We start from the raw sequence: 19612 nt of genomic DNA, 5'->3' as shown, positions 1-19612 counted from the left end.
CTCTTCTCTTCTCTTCTCTTCTCTTCGGCTTAGGTAACATTTTTCTGGCTAAAATATTGAGTCAGCCATTTTAAAAAAAATCGATTCTAAACCAGCTGTTTAACAACACTAATAAAATGAATTTCGTATTTTTTTTTTTTTAAATACCGTTTATTTTGTGTTTGCAGAATTCGTAAAAACACATTGTAAAATAATTGTCGCATATATTATCTGTTTCATCAAAACAAATATGTAAGTAAATTATAGAAATAATCAAATAGAATTGTTGTTGTTGTTTTGTTTATTGGGTCAGGATATGTTGCCGCAGAGTTTTGGACAGCAATCCGGATATAGGGTATCGTCATCAGGAATACTCTCACAGGGTGTAGCTACAACTCCACAGCTGTTATCGTTATTATAAAGAAGAGGAAAAATATAAAAAAAATAAAATTATTTATTCATTCCGATATTTCTTTCTTTCTTTCTTTCTTTCTTTCTTTCTTTCTTTCTTTCTTTCTTATCTTTCTTCAACATAAAAATCGGTTATTGCTAAATATCGAGCGGAACTCGGCTGATCACTTTAAATTTCAAATTTATTATTTTAATACTTGCACAGCTGGAAAAAATTATATATATAACTAGGAAATATTGTAATAATCAACCACATAATATATTATTAATATTAAATATCATGAGAGAGAAAAATATGCTTGGCTTGAATACGTAAATTTAGAGCTAACCTTAATAATAACAACGAAGTGGATGATATCGGGTCTATGTCTCTTCAGGATTAAATTTAGCATTGGGAGTGTTTTTATGCGGGATTATTCCATAATTAGATTTATTATCATATTTCTTCGATCAAACAAACTCGGATTAGATTTAAAGTCAGGGTCTGTATACAGAATTTTACCATCTCGAATTTGACATCGCAAAATACTTTAAATTTATTAAATTCACAAAACATTGTGATTCAGAGTTTTCCATGAAAAATATTCTGAATTCGTAGACTACATACATTCAAGGTATGGAAAACCCATCAATATTGCCATATATAGAAATCAGCGCAGGGACTTCAGCAGACGATTCTCCAGGTCCATTCTTGTTCCATTTTTCAATAAAGAAAATAATTCAAGATCTATAAAGATTAAGTGGGATCTTAACCTGAACGTTTGGTATTTAGATGATGTTATACTACTTTCAGGAGCTATAAACGAAATAAACAAAACCCTTAGCATTATCATTATCTTTAGTTTTAAAAACTTAACATATCATTTAGATAAAAGGAAAATGTTAAATTTATTCAAAAACAAAAATAATCTTCACCCATCCTAGACATATTTACTCCCATGATCAAATGATTAGGTACTTGGATCACCAATTGGAAGTTTAACCAATATCCAAATATTCATATGATATAGAAACCTTAATTATGTTACATCAGTGCAATATCTCCTTAGATTCTTATCTTTGCATCAGACCCATTAAAAACTTCTCAAGCATTCCCAAAATTCTGTTTTTTAGTCTAGGTACTTTCCTAATTCCACAAATCTTCCCAAAAATTACGACATTTAAATCAAATCCGTAAAGAATATTTTTTAATCTAAATTTTGCCAGATAATGTCTGCTAATTACCCCTTAGACCTGATCTACGCTTTGCTATACCGCAAACAATTGTTCCACATACGCCATCTCTATCACTAATCGAGAACTCATTTTTAATCTAATTAGCAATTGAGGATTCGTTACTTAATTTTGCATATCTAGCTGCAGAAACATTTAAAGAAAATATGAAATGCAGCTTTTGTGGTCGTGTTTCTTGAACTATCTAATTTAACAGGAAATCATACAAAGCAACTTACCAACCTTAGATTAATTAGTTATGGACGTGAATGGTGACAAATGGCTAGAAGGCCTGTTCAACCAATCAAAATAATGAGATCACTTCTGACAGATGCCAAATTAAAATCCCATGTGATTTAGCCCCGCGCCTTTTTATTTACTCCCGCGATATATGTTTATTATGTGGATAGCCCGGGAGATATTTTTGAATTCATTTATTTATTTATTCACTCATTCATTCATTTATTCGGCTTACACTTAGCAACATCTTTCCATCTACAGATGAATCTAGAGGGTGGTGAGTTTTTTTTAAAAAAAAAATTTATTTTCAGAACCAACTAAGACTACTAAAATAAAAAATTTATCGTGATTTGAAGGATATTTTCATCAGGGATGGATGTCTCTTTTTTTTTACTAAAAAACACTTCCCTAAGTTCGATATATAGTCACATGACGCGGAAGGGATTTACCAAATCGAAACGTTTTTGGTGGATTACCTTTTACAATCCGTATGCCATAAACCGTCGTCTGGGGATTGGCGGCATGAACATTCCGTGCACAGATCGTGAGATGATTTCCATATTTCCCCGGGGTTAAGAGTATCATCTTGCCCCATAACGCGTAGCGTACATTGACCTAAATCATAATAAAAAAAATATTTAGGGATCTTTAATTTAGGGAAGGAGCTATTATATACATTGTTGTTCTGATTGAACTTATACCGCCATTTTGTTTTTAAGCAAATAAATCTGTCAATCAATTTTATTTTTTTATAGATTGAGTGACGGATAAAATGTCAATGCGAGTTTCGTTAGGTCGGGGCGGAGGGGATTTTAACCGACCCGTAAAATAACTTCGAACAATTTGTGAGCCGGTCCAACTATATAAGCCCTAATCTCCACTCATATGTTTTTTTTACAAAATGGCGTAAAATTATTTTTGTAGATTAAACGGGAATGACCAATCAGGTTAATTTTATATTTAAATGTAAAGAATTTCCTTTGTCGTTTTTGTTATCGGCCATTCATTTAAAAATACAAAGGTTTAAAATACATCAAATAACTTTAGATTACAATAATTTTAAAAAAAAAGTAAAAGAAATGAAATGAAATGAAATGAAATGAAGCTAAACTTTAAAAAATATATAATGTGTAAAAAAAAATGGGTAAAAATTATTAGAATAATTCGATTTAAAATAGAAATAATAATATTATAATATATATGTTTAGCGTCAATGTGTTTTTACGTGTTTTTTTCGGCAATATTTATTTTACATCTGGCAATGTGTGTTTTTTTACAACTTTAAAATCATTATTTAAGCAAGTTTTTTTAGTTTTTTATAAACTTAAAAAATTTGATTTTTACCAGAAATATATTCTATCATGTTTGGAATACCTCACCCTATAAATTTCAGCCAATTTCAACCATAAACTTTTGAAACTTAATACAATTTATATTAGTTTTTCCATAATTATGATTGACTTCAAGATTAACGGCTAAATTGCAGTTCATAAAGATTGGTATTCCAAACATGCCGGAATCCATTTCCGGTTAAATCAGATATTTTTTTAAATTTTAAAATTTGGCGCTCAAAACATTGCCGGGAAAAAACACATTGCCCTAACACATGTATATATTTTTCGGGCTCATACCAGTATCGGATGTTTCTACGTAAGTTGCTCCGTGAACGCGATTGGATGCCCATATTATGACGATGAATAACGATGTTATTATTGGAAGAGATTGGACGTTTTTTGATTGGTTCATCCTTTTTATATTAGCCTTTCAAATTTATATTTTTTATAAAAATGTTAATAATTTGTAATGGTATTGGGGAATTGGTTAAAAAAAATAGTCTGATTCTACCGGCTAAATCTTCAAGCGCTTGTAGGAGGAAAAATTCTCTAATTGAGAAATTAAAAACTATAGATAGTGAGATAACTGCCGACCGAAAAATTAAATAGCTGTCTCAGGCTGATTCCGATTCTGCGGAATCCCTAATACGATCTTCTTTTCTGAACCTCGACAAATACTCTCGGGTATGTTGGCATCCCCCCTAATATTTTATAACAGATCCTCTAACTCCTGCGTTTACAACCCTTTTAGATCTTCTACCACCCATTCAAAAAAAAAAATTAAATATTTGGGTTCTAATCTCATTCTTATGCCTTTAGAGAATCTTTTTCTCAGCACAATTCTCTAACAACGCTCGTAATTCTATGTGTCACCCGCCTCGTCAATCACGACCTTACTTTGTCGTGCGCACAAAATTTAACTCGGTCCTTTAGATCATCTTAAAATCAGGTCATTATCTTTCTTCCCAGCTGGACCCCCAAAATAGCAAACGTTTTCTTTTCCATTCTCAAAATTCCTTCTTTGATAGATTCTTCTCTCGAGGATTCATCCCCTCAAGCCAATATGGCTACCCCCACCCTCACCCCTACCTCCCAGATAAAAATAGACAGACTAGATGATACCTACCTTAGGTTGCTAACATACCGATAATTTTGATGACGCTATAGTATCTTAGGGAACCCCGATAACATGGGACTTGCCAACCAGATTCTTAACTTGATTTACCAGTGTTTTTAACAGAATATAAAACTTCGCATCATAATTATTTTCGAACAAATATATTAAAATTTACTTGTAACGCTAACGTTAAACGATATTATAGAATTAAACCACAACTGTATTATCTCTTTCAAGCTTAATATATATTTTTTGTAATGAATCTGGTATTATTATTATATTGTTTTTTATATTGTTTTTTATAAAAGAACTCTTAAATTTTTTTAATTAAAACATTATTTAAATTAAATTTAAAACTTTAATCTTTAAAAAAAACTTTAGTTATTTTTTTTAAAAAAAAACTTTAATTTCGGATTATTAGAAGAAAATTTGAAAAAAATTGATCAACAATTGTTTTTTTTATTAAATTCATCTTCATTTGATATTAAATTTTTTTTTTAAAAACATAAAAAACAATACGATAATAGAAAACAAAAACTGTATATGAAATATTTATAAACTCTGCTAGAAAAATAATCTTTATGTGTAAACTTAGATTTACCTTCCATATACTGTTATTTAGAAGAGATTAGAAGAGAAGAAAAGAGAAGAGAAGAGAAGAGAAGAGAAGAGAAGAGAAGAGAAGAGAAGAGAAGAGAACTCGATTGCCGATTTATAAAAACGGTTAACTCATTATTTTATCCAGAAAATATATCGCCTAAGCCTCAATGCTTCACTAATAGGTGTATGAACAGATGCGTTATCTATGATCAAAATTTTCAGGTCCGGGTAAAACTGACTGACTAAAATATTGAGCTGGCCATTTTTTAACGGATCGGATCCCGTTTAACTACGGTTTATTCAAAAAGGAAATAACCCGGTCTCTATGTTTTAATTCAACCCCATTTGCGAAAGAAGGGATAAAAATTAAATTTTTTTAAAAAGTACAATTTTTTCACGCGAATAATAAAGCGAATATTTGTGGGAAAAAAAAACCAGGGAAATTTAAAAATGTTTGGTTGGGCACTTTGAAACCGCAGAACAAACAGAGACCGATTTAAGGACAAACTCATTAAACCCGGGGTAAAATTGACCTGGGGCAGGTTCGGACCCCTCTCAGGAAATCGGCTTTGGTTAAGTTCTCCCGTTATCAAAATTTCCATCAAATTAAATTTAAAATTTCTCGAACCCGGGTTCGGCGGGTTCACATCCGGTGTTGTTAAAATGCCCGATGCGGGTCTATTTTGGATGATAACGGACTCGGTTAACATTAAACCCGGGGTAAAATGGACCTGGGGCAGGTTCGGACCCCTCTCAGGAAATCGGTTTTGATTAAGTTCTTCGGTTATCAAAATTTCCATCAAATTAAATTTAAAATTTCTCGTTAGGCGGGTTCACATCCGGTGTTGTTAAAATGCCCGATGCGGGTCTATTTTGGATGATAACGGACTCGGTTAACATTAAACCCGGGGTAAAATGGACCTGGGGCAGGTTCGGACCCCTCTCAGGAAATCGGTTTTGATTAAGTTCCTCGGTTATCAAAATTTCCATCAAATTAAATTTAAAATTTCTCGTTAGGCGGGTTCACATCCGGTGTTGTTAAAATGCCCGATGCGGGTCTATTTTGGATGATAACGGACTCGGTTAAAATTGTAACCAAAGTAATATCGTGCTCGTAGCTGGCAGAAATGCTTGGACAAGTGTTGGACTCGTTTAAAAACGGCTAACTCAATATTTTAGCCCGGACAAATATTGCCCTAATCTACGAGATTTCGCTAATAGATGTCCAAACCTCTGTTCCTTCTACAAGCTTAATCTTCAGGTCTGCCTAGTATTATTGTGGATGAAGTATTGAGTTAGCAACACTCATTTGGGCATCTATTGGCCATAATCTACGATGCCTTTACATAATCTTTTTTTAGCTGAAAACTTAATAAGAACCCTCTGGCTTTTTAACATAAATATATTTTACGACTTTTTACAGTTTGATTTCCGAAGATACTTATGAAAAATATTTATTTATCTTTTTTTTGGTTCATCATATACATACATGTATATAAAGATGAATGCTGGGGTAGCAAGAAAGAATAAGATGCGAAGTGCAAGAATATTGGAATTTTAAAGGTAGTGCCTATTGAGACTAAGATAATGGTAAACAGACTTAGGTGGTTACGGGCACACAATGAGAGGGTCCCTATGAACTATACAGGAAATAAGGTTAAGAGTTTGGAAGTGATGGGGCAAACGTAAAAGAGGAAGGCCAAAACTTCAATGGGGCCATAAAGTTAGAAGCCAATATGAAGAAATATAAATTAGATGAAAGAGATAGTAATGACTAACATAAAGTGGAAAGAGAGATATTGCAAGGAGTTTACCACCAGAAAAAGGTGAAATCTAAAAAGAAAAAATTAGAAATTATATATTATATAATGTATCGTTATAAGTAATCGAACATTTATTTCATATTATATAGGGAATTTCCTTATTATTATTGAGAATATGCAGTTTTGATAGGCATTCCTTGACAAATTTTTACCACTAACTCAAGATAACTTTCCTAGTTCTTCTTCAGAGGAATGAAGCTTTCAGTTACCATCTATCGATATAAATAATAACTCGTTAATTATTATATCCATTTTATGATGATAAATATTATATATATATTCATGTATGACGTTTCTTTATAAATATTGAGATCATCATCGCATATTATTGTTAAGTAATGAGATTATTTTAATATGATTGTTACAAAATTAATTTTACTTATATTCTTCTTAATTATTTGAATAAAGTTTTTAAATGCAAAATTAAAGTTTTAAATTAATTAAAGTTTTAAATATAAATATAATGTTTTAAATTAATTAAAGTAAGTTTTGAACTTTAAAAAAAAATATTATTATACTGTATTAATTCAGATAAAATTGTTGAAAGAAAACACTGATAATCTAATTCTATCATATCGTTTGACGTTACACAGGTTAATTTAAATATTATTTGGCTTAAAATATGTGAATCCTTTATATAAAAAAATAATATTTGTCTGATGCTGCTTAAATGCTTCTTAGACACCAGCAAAATGAAACTAAATTTGGGGAAGTGATCATATTATTAGGGTTCTCTAACATGTTGTCGCAATTGAAAAAAAATAAGGGGTTAGGATCTTCAGTCTATCCATTCTATAATTGAATCGCTATCTACAGTCTCGGTGGTGTGTTGGGGGAGGGGAGTTGAGTTATTCTGGAAGGAAGTCTCAGGTTGACAGTTATTGTTAAGAGTTTATACCTAAATCCTTCAGAGAAGAATAAATCAGTGTAATTTTGTGAATTATATTAGGAAATGTTTGCTGTCGCACAACAGGGAAGAGAAGAGAAACCTGATTATTGGACCCGAAGCTGATTGAAGAGTGAACATATAACTAAAAAATTTATGGACAGAAGGTAGGATTGTATATAAAACTGGAAAGGCGAGTTCTGGTGATATTACTCTAGAATTATCACTTGCTTAGAATATGATTCCCCAAGGAAATTAAAAAAAAACATAAATGTCAAGTCGTTTTTGAGGAATTGGGGGGGAAGGGGGGGGGGATGTAAAATGTTATAAAATGGGAACGTCAATGGATTTGTTTTGAAAATTGTCGAGTAAGCAACATGCCCGAGATGAGTGTAATATGAGTAAATTACAATATAAAACGCGATTCCTCCGCAGAGAGAAAAACCTTCGTTTACGCGTTAAAAAATGGAGGTCTGAACCCCGGGTCTGGACAAGTGCATCAACCAGTTGATTATAATATTAAGGAAGGGGGAGTGAAGTGGCTTGCTCTAAGTATAGGAATGAAGATCATTATTAGAGTCATGCATCAAAAAAATTTTTTTTTAGCCTTCATAATTAAGCTTATAGGAAAAAAAAATCTCAAATCCCAGGGATGTGAACCAGAACCCGGGTTCAGGAAATTTAAAATTTGTTTGGTTAGACATTTTGAAACCTCAACAAACAGAGACCGATTTAAAGACAACTCATTAAACCCGGGGTAAAATGGGCCTGGGGCAGGTTATAACCCATCTTTGGAAAATCGGTAATTTTAAAATTCTCGAACCCGGGTTCTGGTTTTCACATTTCTGTCTCGAACCCCCATTATTATTTATTTTAATATTTATGTTGCATTTATATATTTATAAATAACTTTGCGATTTATTTAAGAAAGTTAAAAGTAAAAATAAGGATGTCTTTCACTGGCAAACCTTTTTTTCACTTGGAACAAACAAATACTCAAATTCACTTTGAAACGAACAATACTTTAAAATATTGGGGAACTGGTGTCTATATGAATGTGAGAGAAAGGAATGATAAAAGAGTAGAAATATTCGGGTTTTTTTTAAAAATCCTTAGAAACTAGCCTGGACTCATTACTTAGGATCGCTGGAAGAGCATCAGAAAATAATCATGAGGATACAGAATAAGTTCCTTATCTAGATGAAACAGTGGTAAGGGAGGATGGTGGGGGGGGGGTGTATTTATTAAATACCATTTATATTCGAATTTTCTAATAATATTTTAGAATTTATTTTTTTTAACCTTGCCATATTGCTAATTATTATAGTTGATATAGTTGATGAATCGCTTATTTTTCCGCCCAGCTAAAAAATCCGCTAACCACAGTTGTTAGCCGACCAGTTATCTCATCAGATACCGATATTTTTAAAATAAACTTGGCCAATAGCTAATTATAACTATTAAACTAACTAGGCTAATTATATATATATTTTTTTAAAAAAAATTAAAGCTAAATCAATAGATGCCTCAATTAGAAAATTTACTGTCGAATCTAATCGTGAAGTTGTTATTGATGTGTGTCATAATACGATCATCCCATTTCGTTCAGGGAGCATTCCATGCAATATCTACAACTGGTAAGGCTTTCATTATTTTATTCTTTCTTTCTTTCTTTCTTTCTTTCTTTCTTTCTTTCTTTCTTTCTTTCTTTCTTTCTTTCTTTCTTTCTTTCTTTCTTTCTTTCTTTCTTTCTTTCTTTCTTTCTTTCTTTAATATAACATTTATGTATGTAGTTTATTAACCAACTTGCGAATCCTAATAAGCATTAGAAAATCGAGGTGTTTTATTGAGAGTGACTTCTGTCCTTTTTAGTAAACGATTGAATATTTTACGATTTAGACAAATGTACGGTTAGTGTCTCCGATTTCAATGTCACATTTGGTCCCGGCGAAGTTTGGAGATCATCACCTAAATATTGTATGGAATGCTACTGCACCCGGCAAGATCTTATATTGCATACGGATTGCTTGGAGTAAATTCCCAGAAAAATGATTTTTCTAGATTCGCGAGGTTCAGTGTGTTTTGTAAAAAACGTTCTGCGTGAAGCGACGCCGAACCCGACTTAAACCCCATTTTTGATAAGAAAAATCATCCTTGAAACTGTCAAGGATAACTTAAAATTTTTTTTTTAGATTTATGACTAAATAATATTGCACGACTCAAAAAAAATAGTTTAGCTAACTTAGTAATCATCCGATCTGAACCTGAGCGAACAAAACCCGGCAACTTAGTAATCATCCGGTCTGAACCTGACCAGTTAACAAAACCCGGCAACTTAGTAATCATCCGGTCTGAACCTGACCAGCGAACAAAACCCGGCTTAACCCTATTTTTGATAAGAAAAAAACGTACTTGCCAAATGTCGAGGATAACTAAAAATTATTTTAAAATTTAAGTTGGGAATGAAACGAATGATGGATTATTTTCCGGATGACAACTCATTCATTGCTAAATATTATATGGCCCTAAAGAGTTCTGGAAAAATATTCGGCTAACCACATAAAAAATTATTTGTTACTAAGAATTTAGCTAACTTAGTAATTATGAATTCAGTTAACGTTATTTTAAAAAACCGGTCTTAACTAGGCCGGGCCGGATACTTTCGGTAAATATTTGGAGCTGAGCCGAGCAAAAACCAATACCATCCGGGCCGGGCCTAAAATTTTTACATTTGAATTAAAGCGAATTCCTGCATAGCCTATGTTTTGTTTACTTTTAAATACTACGATTGTGGATTTAGAGCTCCTTTGACTTTTAAGTTTGGAAAAAAAAGAGATTTAGCCTCTCTTCCAAATGAACCGGAAGTTGGCACAACCAATAGGATGAATACGTTATCGGCAGATATATATATATGAGAGTATTAACGTTTATTCCACTCGGCAACTCGTAGTGATTTGTAATGGCCATGAAAGTAAGCATAAATAACAATAAACATAAACCGATAAATTTATTGTTTTTTGTCCCATGGGACGAGTGGTGATGCTATTGGTTGACATATCTCTTATCTTAAATTGTATTATTTTAATAATAGTTCCCGCCTCCGCATCCTTTGATATTTATAGGGGTTAAAAATGATCCGCTTCGAGTCTGATTGCCGCTGCGTATCTAAATTCGGCGTCCGTCAGAAATGATTCTATTTATTTTTGCCTGGTAGGCCTTCTATCAATTTATAACCAGTCGTGTCCATAACAAATGAACTGATGTTGGTAAGCTGTTCTGGGTCGTTGCTCAAATGTAGATATTCAATGGAAAACGACACAATGACTGAAATCCTGCTCTTTTTGTTGACTGGTTGTGGGATAATTACCTCTCTATTACTGCCGACCTACTAGATAACTCGACATTTCATGACAAATCCTCTATGAGTTTGATTATAATAAAAATGAGTTCTCGCACTGATGGAAGATCACATAAATCCAGTCCACTGCATTCTTGCATTCTGAAGGCAATTTGTACATATTCTGGCACAATTTAAATTAAAAACATCTCCCAAAATGGATTTCATTTTATTTTGTAATTTTGGGCGGATGTCTGGAAATAAGTATACCTGCGATCACTTAAATCAGTACAGAATTTAGGGAATATCTATGAAGTTTTTGATAGACAAAGTATGGCAAGAGTTTAAGAATGTTTTTGTTTAGATGTGGGATCATTAAGGTTTCTTTAGAGAATCGCCCTGTTGAAATCCCTGGCTGATATTGATATTGTTCCCTATCTTGATTGTATGTAGTTAAAGGATTCTAGATATTTTTCTGATCTCTGAATTAACATATTGGGGTTTAATTAATTTAAAGCATCTGTTAAATTAAATTTGAGGTAATGCCATCTATTCCCCTTATCATTACCTAGACCATCTGTAACGACATTTCCTAGCCTGCGATTTTTTCACCCTTTCGATATTTAGATATCAGATGTTTTTGGGCAATATTTCTTTATTGTACGATATTTTTTAGCTGTGAATATTTATTAATAAATTATATTACGATATATAGTTATAATTGTACCTTGTTAGACATGCAAAGGCGATGATTAGCAAATAAAATAATTTTTATGTGGTTTTATCTAAATGGATATCTCCTAACCATCCGATTCTTGCACCCTGGCGATGGATCGGCCCTACCAGAATGAACGAATGAATTTTGCTATTGCATAACATTTCTCTCCTTATATATATATTTTTTTTAAAAAAATAATGATTACAGCTGTGGAATTAACGCGCCAACATGTCCTAGTACCGATAACAAGACGTTCCCGGGTTGTTGTTGCGGAAAAATAAGACGACGCTATTAAAACAATCGCCATTTTTCATATTTGTAAAATAATTTATAACTTAATTATTCGAAGAGAAAAATTTATCGATATATATATTACCAATACTGGGAAAACAAATAAATCGTAATAGAATATGGAAAAATTTATCGATATATATATATTACCAATACTGGGAAAACAAATAAATCGTAATAGAATATGGAAAAATTTATCGATATATATATTACCAATACCGGGAAAACAAATAAATCGTAATAGAATATGGAAAAATTTATCGATATATATATTACCAATACTGGGAAAACAAATAAATCGTAATAGAATATGGAAAAATTTATTTATTTTTAAATATTTAAGTTTAATAATTAAAAAACTCCTTTATTTTTCCATGATTGGGATTAAAGAAAAGCCTAAATAAAATGTTGTAAAGGTGGGGTCAATAAAAATTTGAAATAAAAAATATAATTTGTAGGCAAAATTCTCCTATAAAAAATAATTTAAATATTTTAACACAAAAAAAAATTAAATTTGTATGCAAAATTCTTCTAAATATAACTTAAATATTACGGAATTAACAATTCCTATATTTTACCACAAAAAAAAATAAATTTGTATGCAAAATTCTCAAAAATATAACTTATTCTCAAAATTTTTTTTCATTTTTATAAATTAAATATTAGTTTTATTTTTTTTTAAATGCATTATAAAATATAGTATATGCTCAAAATATTATTACCATTTTTATGAATGTCCGCTTTGAAAATTTTCTTGTGTTTTATTGAAAACATTAATTTTATTGTATCACAAGGTTTTTCGATTATTAGATGAATTAATGGTAGAACAAAATTTTGACATTATTTTGGGATAAAGCCCTTAAATAATCTAGCATGGTTCTTTGAAAATCATCAACAATTAGAAAAATCCTTTTGAATCTTTCGCAATATTTTTTCTTTGTCAGTGGAACCAATAGTCCTAAAGAATATTATTCCAATTTGTGATTATTCAGGCTATCTTCGCCTTTGACTAATAATTAAAATTTATAATATAATACCAACTAACAAAACCTATTTGACTATTCATTTACTATATCAATGACCAATTGAAATAACCTTAATCAAGCAACTCCATCTTTTTTTATATACATCAGAAGTAACATCTCCCCAATTTTAGCTGGCATTACAAATTGAAGCAATTATAAATTCACCTTAGCATCATCCATCAAGATGGTTACAGCACATTATATAATCAAGCATTTATGACATTTGACACTCTTTTTAAAGAGAAACAATAGAGATATAAAGTAACATCTTCTACTGCAACCACAAATTCACCTTAACATCATCATTATGTCACCCAATCTCATAAAATTGAATCCAGCAATATAACAGAATGTTGTAAAGGAAAACTCATTGGAATCTTAACAACAATTATGTACCAACAATAAATCCGGTCTATTTTCTCTATTAAATCAAACATGTCTATTCTTCAAGAGGCTTCAATTCCAAAGAAAGGGATAATTTAACTTCAAACATTAATATTCAAAAGTCTTCTCAATCCACCCAATTTAGACTCAAGGATTGCCTCCCTTTTTTCTCACCAGAAGTTATCTTACTTTCTTCTTTTTTTTTCAATACTTATTTTTAAAACTTATTAAACAACTTGTTTTTAAAAATAACTTTTAACCTTCCAACACATATAATATATCAATAAATTTACATATAGACTTTTTAATATTTAACATTATAACCAATTTAACACTTATTTTATACATTCATGAATTTCCATACTGATTTATCTTATAACATTTAAATATTCAATAAATTCACATATTTTTTTTTAAACAACATTTAGCTTTCAATTAATTTAACACTTATATATATATTTATTTTTTCTTTCATTCACAACTATAATCACATATTCTCTTTTTACATGCACATTTTTTTTGTACACTTTATTCCTCACAATTGAACCAAGTTAATTTTTTTTTTCTTTTTACTTTTTCATTTATATACTCTTCAAGACTCAAATTCTCTTACATTCCTCTTTATATCCCCATTAATAAAAAATAATATTTCTTCTCCCTTTCATAAACATACCCAAAATAATTTTTTTTTCTTCCCTTTTATATATTGTTTCTTTTTAACAACATTCAAAATTTCAACTAATTTAAAATTTACATATATATTTATCTTTTTATTCTTTTATAATCACAACTCTCTTTTTACATGCATAATTTTTTTTTATTTGTACACATTTATTCCTCACAATTGAACCAAAATCTTTTCTTTTTTTTTACTTTCTTATATATATATTCTTCAAGACTCAAATTATCTTACATTCCTTGTAATATCCCCATTAATACAACATAATTTTTCTTTTCCATTTTATAAACATACCCAAAATAATTTTCTTTTTTTCCCCCTTTTATATATGTTCCTCAGTCTTTCAATCTTTTATTTACTTTAACCATTACATTTATTAAAACAAATAACCAACCTCTATCAAACACCAACCAACCCCAACAACCTTTATGCCCATTCTTTCCTCTCATATTTAATAACCTTATCTTTACATCATTATTCTCTGCAGATTATTTCTTCCTAGTCTCTGTCACATCCCCATTCTCAACACAACAACCTTTCTTTATCCACATAATGGTACACTGTCCCGCATGCTCTAAAAACATAAAAATCACCAAACCTGGCCTCTTCACCAAACACAAAACCAATGGCATCGTTTGTCCTGAGTCCGGGAAGCGTCCTTCTCCTCCCTTCCTAAATCCCCTTTCCATTTATTCTACTCACAGCCACTCCTCCACCTCACCCAACAGTGTCTACATACCAACCACATCAAACACATTTATTCCCCTCCAACCAACCACCCATGGCGACATCATCAACTTCCTAAAATCCGACAAACCTCCCATTATCTCTAAAATTCCCAAAGGCTCCAGAGTACAAGTAGCCAAAGCCCTCTCCACATGCCTTCAATTATTATTAAATAACTTCTCCTCCCTCGATCATTGGCTCAAACTCTTCAAATTTTCCTTCACGACTCTCCAACCTCCCAATCCAGAGATTCAGAAATCTCTAACCCAACAAATTAAAGACGCAACCTTACATCCCCTCACCCTCACAACCACAACATCTTCTCATGTACCCAAAAAACTTTCCAGCCTACAATTAAAGGCAAAGTTAATTTCCAACAAAATTAACAACCTAAACATCAAATCAGCTCTTCGCTTAGTAGCCTCTGATGATTCATTTGCCACTAGTAACGAAGAAAGTTTTAACAGACTCAAACTAAAGCACCCCCCCCCCCTGAGTTGATTTCATACCTCCACCTCCTCCCAATATTTTCCCTTCTGATTTCACCCCCGCCGAGGTGCGCAAATCTATTCTATCCTTCCATCACGACTCTTCTCCCGGTTACGATGGGCTTCGTCCCATCTTCCTCCAGGATCTCACATCCCCCCCCCCCCTCATAGTCAGCCAGGTCCCAATTTTACAAAATTTAACAACATTTTGTAACAAAATAGCACACGGCCTCGTTCTCGAGTCTATCAGACCACTCTTTTTCGGCGCTAAACTAATCGCACTCGAAAAACCTAATAAGGATATCCGCCCAATTGCAATCGGAACCGTATTTCGCCGTCTTGTCGCTAAGCTAATATCTTCCAAAATTAAGGACAACGCTGCCTTAATTCTAGCACCTCATCAACTTGGAATCGGCATCCAAGGAGGCTGCGAAATAGCCACACACGCTACTCGTATCCATCTCCAAACCAACCCAAGTAACGAAATCCTCGTTAAAATTGATTTCTCTAACGCCTTCAACTCCATTCGCCGCTCTCATTTTCTCCCACAAATATACCACTCATTCCCCACCTTTTCCCAATTCTTCCATTCTTGCTACTCCAAGCCATCTCATCTCCAATTCAACAACTATTTACTTTCATCATCTGAAGGGATCCAACAAGGCGATCGTTTGGGGTCGATACTTTTCTGCATTGGAATCAATGGTCAAAAACATTTCTTCCAACTGCAATCTTTCACTGCATACTTGGTACATTGATGACGGAATACTCTGCGGTCCCCCTAACGAGGTTGATAAGGCACTCACCATTATCAAAACACATTCCCACGCTATCGGCCTCTCACTCAATGAACAAAAAACTGAGATCTGCCCATTTCATTGCTCCATCCCATTCAACCACAACTTCCACACAACCGAACTCTCATCCCTCAGTCATCTCGGCTCTCCAGTCGGTGGCCTGGAATCCATCAATCACTTCTTCACTAACGCATCATCCAGCTTACTTCATTTCAAAAACATCTCTAAGTTTCTCCCTCCACATCAAGCTTTTTTTCTCCTCAAAAACTTCTATTACATTCCTAAAATTCTTTACGCCCTTCGATCCACCTCAATTTTCAAATTCCCCGACTAATATCTTTTGAAATCTCCGTCAAATCTCTTGCCGAAGAGATCCTTAATCTCCGCTTTAACCAAAATTCATGGTTACAAGCATCACTTTCATGCAAGCTCGGGGGTATCGGCTTACGCTCACCTCTTACTCTTTCCATCAGTGGTTTCATCGCCTCTCGTCTTTCATCCGATTCACACATTAGCCAGCTTTCCAACTTCCCTGACCCCCTATTAGCTGAAGCCCAGACCATTTGGGACAACGGAGTTGTCCCAAATACTCCACGACCCTCCTCATGTTCACAGAGAGATTGGGATATTCCACTCAACGAAGGCTCCGTCGCTTACCTAAAATCGAGCCTTCATGACGACGATCTCATAGTTTTTCACCAATTGAACCAAGGATCTGGTCACGAGTTTCTGGAAACCATACCCTCCAACAACCTCGATTTGTTGCTCACTGCTGACGAGCTAAGATTTGCTATTGGACTACGGCTCAATTGCGAAATTGTTCTTCCGTACCAATGCAAACATTGCGAAACCAGCGTTGACAGCAAGGGTAGGCACTGCCTCCATTGTAGCTTTTGTCGTGGCCGCTTTTCGCGGCACACCAAATGCAACGACATCATTTTACGCGCCCTCAAATCAGGAGGCATTCCATCTAGACTAGAACCAACCGGAATTTTCAGAACCGACGGAAAACGTCTCGATGTAATCTGTCCTTGATCCCCTGGTCAAGGGGTCAGCTCCTGGTTTGGGACTTCACCTGCATTGACCCAAATGCACCTTCTAACCATAACGTCGATGCCCTCGCCCTCGCTGAATCCCGCAAAACCATAAAGTACAGTTCCTTGGACCCTTCTTTCTTATTCATACCCATCGCCTCTGCACCATTCTCACAGCAAGGCTCAACGTTTTTTCAAAGATTTACGCAAACGGATTCGCGAAAAAACGACCAGCCAAAGGAATCCCTCTTCTTACGCCAAAGGCTTGCTACCGCCATCATTCGTGCCAACTATCTAAGCTTCATCTCTTCCATTGAATAACCTTCCATTTTCCAAGCTTCATTTTTTTTATCCCCTATCCTTTCCCGTAAATTATATTTCTACAATTTTTCACCTCTATTTATTTTACCTTAAAAAATTAATTATTTGCTAATATATATTGACATCATATCATATCAGTAAATATTCAAATAAAGTATCCCATGACCGGAAAAAAAAAAAAATTGATAAAAAAAAATATCATAAAAAAATAACAAAAAAAAACATAAAAAAATAACAAAAAAAATAACAAAAAAATAACAAAAAAAAATAAAATAAAAAAAATAAATAATGGAAATAACCAAAAAAACAAACAAATGTACAATTACAATCTAGACAGAATTTTTTTTTTTTAAATTTAAAATTAATCGTTATTATTTATTAATATTTTATTTATTTATATGGATTACGATATAAATTTTAAAGTTCATTACGAAGTGAAATATGGAATGCCATCTACATTTACTAAGAGATTCTTCCACATTCTCATAGGCTCGTGTTGAGGCTAAAGCCGCATTCATAGTTGATCTCTATCCGACACTATTTAACAGCTGATCGATTTTTTAAGATCTGTTTTATGAGATCGATTTTTTTTTTATAATATTAATTTTATCTTTAATTCTATACATGATAATAACCTAAGAAATATTGGTTTTAATAAAGAAAAATTGATTCTCATGAACCGATTTTAAAAATCGATCAGCTGTTAAATCGTGTCTGATCGGATCCACTATGAACGCGGCCTTACTCAATATTTTAGCCCAGAAAAATATTGGCTAAGCCTCGAGCTTTCGCTGATAGATATCCAATCCCTGGTTCTTTCTGCAGACAAAATCTTGGAGGCTTGGGAATATTATTCTGGATAGAATATCAGTCAGCCGTTCTTATAAATCTGTTCCAAACGAGCCCTTTTTAACAACACTATTTAAAAAAATATAATAATAATTTCTATTTTTTAAAAAAATATTAGATATTTGGTTTATATATATATATCTTGAATAAAATATGTTTATTTTAAAATTAAAAAATCAAAAATGAGTTTTATATAACAATTTGATCATACAAATATTTAATTTTTACTGTTCTCTTGGGCTGCTATATATATATAGGAGATAGGTAAATGATTTTGATATATATAAACATTAGGTTAAATTATATTTTGGATATATAGATAATTATATGTTTCTAGCTAATAACCCGTCAAGAATGACGGGGTTGAGAGGTATATTACTAAGTTTGCGTAATTGGTACACTAATATATTTTATTGATATTTTTTTATAAAAATATTTTGATTGGTATTTTGAAATGGATATTCCTTGACAAATTTTACCACTATTATTCAAGACAACTAGTTCTAGTTCATTCTCTTAGAGGAATTGAACTTTCAGTAAACCATCTATTCTTATATAAATAAATACTTAATTATTATATGAACCTTATATATTTGTGACAAAGTACAGAAAACTAGGTTTGTAATAAAAAGTTTATTTTCAAAATTTAAAGTAAAAAAGAATGAAATAATATAAAAAAAGAATAGTATATACAGTTATAAGGTAATTGACATCATTTACATAGTAACATCAATTTAAGATAAATTTAAACATTGAAAATAATTTAAATTAAAATATCTTTTAAAGGCTACAATAACAATTTGAGTTAAATAAAAAATCGATCAATCAACAGAACCTTTTTACGATGATAATATATGTTTATTCATGTATGACGTTTTTTTGACAAATGTTGTAATCAATGAGATTTGTAAAAAGAATAATATTACGATTATTACTAAATTAATTTTACTTTTATCTTCTTAATCATGTAAATAAAGTTTTAAACACAAAATTAAAGTTTCAAATATAAAGTTTTAAATTTTCCTATCCCCCCCCCCATTTCTCGATTATTCTAGATTGATTTAAATGTTTTGAATCAATTAATGTTTTCAACTTCTGTTTAAAAATATTATTCCTGAATTCATTCAAATAGAGTTAAGAGAAAAAGGATACCAGTAATTTTATTCCATCAGATTCCTCGAGGATACAGGTTAATTTAAATATTTTTGGGCTTAAAATATGATCCTTAACAAAAAAAAAACAATATATATATATATCTGATGGCCTAATCATTTCTTAGACACTGGGAAAAGAAGTTGGAATGAATGGGAGGAGGGGGGATTGGTTTTACTGGAGGGAAGGCTAAGGTTTACAGTATTGGT

General features: G+C 32.1%; 1 protein-coding gene across 1 annotated transcript; it reads right to left on the bottom strand.

Annotated features, from left to right (window-relative positions):
* Positions 1-270: 270 nt before the first annotated feature.
* Positions 271-3597, bottom strand: LOC135931009 (uncharacterized). The gene is made up of 3 exons (XM_065467854.1): positions 3474-3597; positions 2319-2457; positions 271-382 (listed from the first exon to the last, which is right to left on the bottom strand). Exons 1-3 carry the CDS (start codon positions 3586-3588, stop codon positions 289-291), a joined length of 348 nt encoding a protein of 115 aa, XP_065323926.1. The 5' UTR covers positions 3589-3597; the 3' UTR covers positions 271-288.
* Positions 3598-19612: the final 16015 nt, after the last annotated feature.

The sequence above is a fragment of the Gordionus sp. m RMFG-2023 genome, chromosome 1 (assembly GCF_954871325.1).
Source record: "Gordionus sp. m RMFG-2023 chromosome 1, tfGorSpeb1-WG-v2, whole genome shotgun sequence".
NCBI classification, from domain to species: Eukaryota; Metazoa; Nematomorpha; class Gordioida; order Chordodea; family Parachordodidae; genus Gordionus; species Gordionus sp. m RMFG-2023.
This window is presented reverse-complemented; position numbering and strand designations above follow the sequence as displayed.